This window comes from Columba livia, chromosome 5 (assembly GCF_036013475.1).
Source record: "Columba livia isolate bColLiv1 breed racing homer chromosome 5, bColLiv1.pat.W.v2, whole genome shotgun sequence".
In the NCBI taxonomy this organism is placed as follows: domain Eukaryota; kingdom Metazoa; phylum Chordata; class Aves; order Columbiformes; family Columbidae; genus Columba; species Columba livia.
This window is the reverse complement of record NC_088606.1, coordinates 5,105,145-5,110,878: the sequence shown is the minus strand read 5'-3', so window position 1 is coordinate 5,110,878 and position 5,734 is coordinate 5,105,145. Positions and strand designations below refer to the sequence as shown.

General features: G+C 51.7%; 1 protein-coding gene across 1 annotated transcript; it reads left to right on the top strand.

Annotated features, from left to right (window-relative positions):
- LOC135579509 (inositol 1,4,5-trisphosphate receptor-interacting protein-like 1) lies at positions 1-2,574 on the top strand. Its single transcript, XM_065063184.1, has one exon. The coding sequence runs from the start codon at positions 25-27 to the stop codon at positions 1,921-1,923; it is 1,899 nt and encodes a 632-aa protein (XP_064919256.1). The 5' UTR covers positions 1-24; the 3' UTR covers positions 1,924-2,574.
- Positions 2,575-5,734: the final 3,160 nt, after the last annotated feature.

Below are 5,734 nucleotides of genomic sequence, written 5' to 3'. Positions count from 1 at the left end.
CTTCTCTCCCTTCTCGTGCAGGCCATGGCTCTCTTGGACGTTGCCTTCGGACTTTGGCAAATTCTTACGCTGAACGTGCAGCCGGTCGGCTATGAGCCGGATGAGGAGACGCGCGAGCGCATGGAGCAGCGTGCGCAGATGCTGAACCGGGAGATGACTCGGCTGTGGCAGGAGGTAGAGCGGATGAACCAGGAGCAGAGGAACCAGGAGCAGAGCGGCTTTGCTTGGGCATCCCTGCTCCTCTCCGCCTTGCAGTGCTGGCAGTTCTGGGCCATTGCTGCAGTCCTGGTCCTGCTCTTTGGGCTCTGCTGGTGGCTCAGGAAACGGAGCCATGAGCCAGAGAGAGAAGAGGAGAGCTCCGGTAACAACGTGGAGGAGGAGAAACATGGAGAAGAGAATAACGATGCAAATGAAGCCGAAGAAAGAAGTGATAATGCAAATAGAGCTGAAGAAGAGCATGATGATGCAAATGGAGCTGAAGAAGAGAATGATGATGCAAACGAAGATCAAGAAGAGAATGATGATGACGATGAAGGTGAAGAAGAGTATGATGATGCAAATGAAGATCAAGAAGAGAATGATGATGACGATGAAGGTGAAGAAGAGTATGATGATGCAAATGAAGGCGAAGAAGAAAATGGTGATAACAATGAAGATGAAGAAGAGCATGATGATGCGAATGAAGGCGAAGAAGAAAATGGTGATGACAATGAAGATGAAGAAGAGCATGATGATGCGAATGAAGGCGAAGAAGAAAATGGTGATGACGATGAAGATGAAGAAGAGCATGATGATGCAAATGACCCGGGAATGTTTTTTGCGGAGGACATGCAGTGGCCAGTTCAGCACCTGGACAGAGATTGCACGTCTGTGCTGAGCCTTGTGGAAATCTTCATCCTTGTCTACCAGCGTTTATTCTCAAATACTAGTTTTCCAGTGCTGGAAAAAGCTATCGGGGTGGGCAGTGCCTTTGAAGGGTGGAGTCCCCGTGAGGAAGACATCACCTTCCGCCTGCTTTTGCCCTTGAAGCCCCCCCGTGGACACACCTTCCACCTGGAGCCGGGCCCCGTGTGGCCAATGAGGAACTTCCGCGTCCGCGTGGAGTTGGTGTGTACCTGTGAGACGGAGCAGCCGGCAGGAGAGACACGTTGCTTCCTCCACGACCCCGAGCAAGAGCAGGGGAGGAATGCAAGCTTCAGCACCCTAGACGACCTCTGCACTGACTCCTACCTAGATGTGCAGAAAACTGCGCGCTATTTCCAGATGTTCGTGAGACGTTCCTGGAGGGCTCTGCCTCTTTCAGCCATTCGCCGCCTAACAATGCTGCCCTCCGACCGCTCCTGCAAATTCTGTGTGACAAATCGGCGGGGGAAAAGGCTTTCAATTGAGTTGATGTTCGGGGTGCAAGAAGGCGCCTCGGACATCTTTGTGAGCAGCCAGTATACAGAGGCTGCCTACACCCCTAGCACGATGTGGCCAGAGACCTACGCTGTGGCAGAGAGGAAGTTCTTCAGTCATATCGCCAAACATGCACAGCCTGACACCGGCTACCTCAGATGCCTGCAGCTCTGTGTCCGCTGCCTGCTGGGCACAGACTTTTCCACCTATACAATGAAGACAGTTGTGATGCATCTGCTGAGCGCCATGCCGCTGTCAAACTGGCGCAGGGGGCATTTCTGGGAATGGCTGAACGGCATCATGCAGTACCTGCAGAGATGTCTGAAGAAGAAACACCTGAACCACTTCTTCATTGGCAATGAGAACGTGCCTGAGGAGATCAACTTGCCCCTGGAATTGCAATTGGCTCAACCAGTCAACCTCTTCCAGCACCTGACACAGAATCCTGACGCCTTTCTGCACGCACAGCTTGAGTTTGAGGAGCTGCTAAATCGGGTTCATATAATGCTTCTCCGCGGACGCTGAAGGAGGTCTTCCCGCACAGAGCTGTGTTTGCGCAGGTCACAGCTGCTGGCAGACGACCGCGTCTTCCAGGAGGAAAAAAGAGAGGAGAATGCAGGGCACGGAACGGAAAGGGAACACCCTGCGCAGCAGCCCTCCGCCAAAAGTGGCAGCGTTCCCCTCTCGATGGTCTCGCCAGCGCAGCAGCCGGTGAGGACAAAGAGGATTGTGACCCTGCTCTCCACTTTCACTGTCAGGGCCGTGGTGGCGATTTCACATTGGCCCAGATACTCTTGCTGGGAGCTGCGGCGGGGCAGGGACCAAGCGACAGGCACCGCTCCATGTGCCTCAGTGTGACCTCTGGGGCCTGGGGGACACTCTGCCCACCCCAGACACTCTCTTGGGAGCTGGTGCCACAGAACCGAGCGCGCTGGACACGAGGAACACGCTGATCAGTCGGCAGCGGGAAACGTTCCTGCCCAGCAAAAGCACACGCTGGGGAGTGGGACCCGATGCAGCTGAAGAGGCCGTCGCGAGGAGGCTTGTGACAGGGACTCCGTTACCAACCGGACATTGACTGCACCCCTGACGTTGACACATTCCGTTTCTTCTGGGAGCTTTACCATGTGCAAAGCTGCCAATAAGTGTTGTGTTTGAATAAACATTGTGTTGTGAGTTTTTGCATCACTTTTGTGGGGATCGTGGGCATAGGGTGCTGACTGCTCAGCTGGCACAGAGTCAGGGAGCATTTTGCGGAAGATCTGATGTGGTGGGCTGTGGTCTCTCTGATTCTGTAAATCTGGCTCCCCTTTGCGTCCATGCTTCCTCATCGGGGCAATGAGAATAACTCATCAGCCTCCAGAAGGTGGTTCATCCAGTGCAGCAGATGGAGGAGAGGATGCAGGAGCAGAGTGGCGTGGCCTTGGGAGCACTGTGCTTTTCTGCCTTGCAGCAGTGGCAGGTCTAGTCCTTCTCCTGCTCTTTGGGCTCTGCTGGTGGCTAGAGAAAAGGAGCTGTGCCTATGTGGGTATCAGTGAGGAGGAGAGATCCAGCAGCAGCACAGTGCAGGAGGAGGAAGAGGAGGCAGGGTTGAGAAACACGAGGAAGAGGAAAGTGAAGAAGATCGTTGTGATGATAGTGATTTGAGCATGGTTTTTGAAAAGCACATTCAGTATCCAGTGCAGAACATGGCCAGCAAGTGCCAGGTGGCAGAGGAAGTAGTGGTGACTTCCTCCATGTTTTCAGATTGCTCTTCTTCAAGAGTTTCTTCCTCCCAGTGCAGCCAGTCATTGATAAGAAGACCAAGGGAATGCCAAAGAAGCTCACGTGTAGATTTATTACTATGGTAGCCAAGAAGGACTGGTAAGATTTCCCACGTTCCGTTGTGAAAGGGGCGTGTTTGAGGAGGGGTGGATGGAACAGATGATTTAAATTGACCAATTAAGTATTCCATCCCGTAACCGTCATACCCCCTATATTAAGATGGTGATCATGAGGTGCGGCAGAATGCAACCCCCCCTCTCTCCCCCTCCCTCCTTCAGTATGGAAGGAGTGGGCACATCTCCCTCTTTCTCTGCTAGTTGAGGCTAACAGCTTCTTTTGTTTGGCCCCAGAGCACCCTGGCCAGGGCCGTTAGGAGAAGGGAGTGCCGAGGCACACTGAGCCGCGCCCAGTGTGGGGGATGTTTGGAGGCTTCAGGGGCACCCGCAGACAGTGTGGGGGTGCAGAGAAGCTTCTAGAGTGCCTACAGTCAGATCTGATCAGATAGAAACGGGATTCTCGTCGACACGGCCCATTGTCGCGGGTCTCTCGAAGCACGAGCAAGATGCTGCCGCCGAGAGCCCCGCTCCCCGGGATGGGGACTCCGCTTGCCTCGCCACCACGGGTGTGAGTAAACCTTCTCGCAGGATTGAGAGTATCTTTATACTTTTAGTGCACACATGCACGTATAACTTTCCGTGCTCCATATGAGCGCGTGTAAAATTAATACTCGCACAATCGCGAGTGTATTTTCCTCCTGTGCTTCCACGTAAACACATGTAGGATTCCGTGCACACTTGCGCGTGTAAGTAAATTAACTCTCGCAGGATTGCGGGTGTATTGTAAATTTACCCTCGCACAATCGCAAGTGTACACTTCCCGTACTCACTACGAGCGCGTGTATCTCTTTAAAAACAATCCTGCACCGTGTTTAGGCAAGTGTGTACTTCTCCGGGACTCAGGGCCGGCTCCGGCATTGTTTTGGGTGATGCCACGTGCGTGCACACTGTGGACCGCCTGTTGTTTTAGGTGCTGCCTCAATAATTTTCCTCAACTGACATCTGAACCTTTATTTAAGTCACTTTTGGAGTGCTAAAACCCTGTTTCTCGCCGGTTTGATAAAAGTTGGTTTTGGACCTTGTTGTCCCTTAAATTAACCTACGGGGTGCCTCCGTGACACGAGGGTCACTCTCTCTTCGCCCATGGCCGGCATCCGGAGAGGACCCTGCCTGTCTGCCTGTGATCCACAGCCCTCAGGCCCTGCATCCCCGCAACCAGTTTCCAGTTTGCTGTGCAGTCCCGCCCGGGACTCGCGGGGCCTGAGCTGCAGCTGCTGGAGCCGCCAGCCCCGCAGCCCCAGCTCTGCTGCTGAGTGACGCCAACGGCACACTGAGCATTCGAGGTGGGCTTTTATATTTTGTGTATATATTCTCTGTCTATTGGTAACGTTAGTAAAAGCCTTTAAAACCTTCCAACTTGAAGTCTGAGTCTCTCTTCCTTCCTCCTTATCTTTCCTATCATCGCTCTGATGTACAGGACGTGGGTGGCGGGAGGTGAGGGGCTAACGGAGCGTCTGCCACGGTTTATTGCCGCCTTGCCTTAGAGCATGACACACTCCTGATGGGTTCACGTGTAGGAGGAAGGAACCGCTCTGCTGCCAGGTGGTTGTGCCTGTTACAGATGGAAGACCTGACTACTCTCAGCGGCAGTTGCCACCAACTTTGCTGCAAACCCTGCTCGTGATCCTGTTGCACGAGGGACAAGCTCAGACAGGCAGCAGAGCTCCTGTGGGCTTTCTGGGTTGGTGTCGATTTTTCTTAGCCCTCGAGGAGACTTAAAGGAACTGCCGTGTTTTGGGAGGGGGTTATTGACGGATATAGAGGAAAAGAATACATGGAATTGAAAGGTAGAAATGAACTTAACAGCTGAGTCAATTATACTGTTAAGCAGGCATCTTTTATTTCATCAGTGCTGGGGAACACTGGGGATCATCCTCCATAAGTGCTCCAAAGACTGGACGCTCTTGTGTTGCTTATATTCCTATAATTAATACACATGCATTACAATGTTCGGGAATTTTGACACACAGTAGATCTGTACCAAAAAGAATTGATGATGTTAGTTATAATTGGTTAGTTTCGTACTCACAATAACTCGATTAATTATTAGCTAAATATAAGCTAAGCACTCTGCTTCTAAACAATTTATTACTTAATCTTCTGTCTCCCTCTTGTCGTGCAGAAGGATCTATAACTTGAAAAATATCCCCTGGTTTTGCAGGTGGTCGGAAAGCATTTATCATGTCAATTGGTTAATGATGGGTGTGTCTTTTGTAACTTAATTACAGTGTACATTAATTTAGCAGCTTCTCTTCAGAATCAGAAAACCAGTTTGGAAGGGACCACACAGATCATCTGGTCCAACCTGGGCCCGGAAGGGGCACACGAGGACCATGTAGGCCAATCCCTGACTCTGCACCGGGTAAGCTTCAAGTTGTATCACGCAATCATAGAATGATTTAAGTTGGGAAAGACCCTTAAGTTCATTGAGTCCAGCTGCAAACCTATCACTGCCA

Bases quoted from the DNA above. Each gene is read 5' to 3' on its own strand.
- LOC135579509 (XM_065063184.1), top strand. From the start codon at position 25: ATGGCTCTCTTGGACGTTGCCTTCGGACTTTGGCAAATTCTTACGCTG.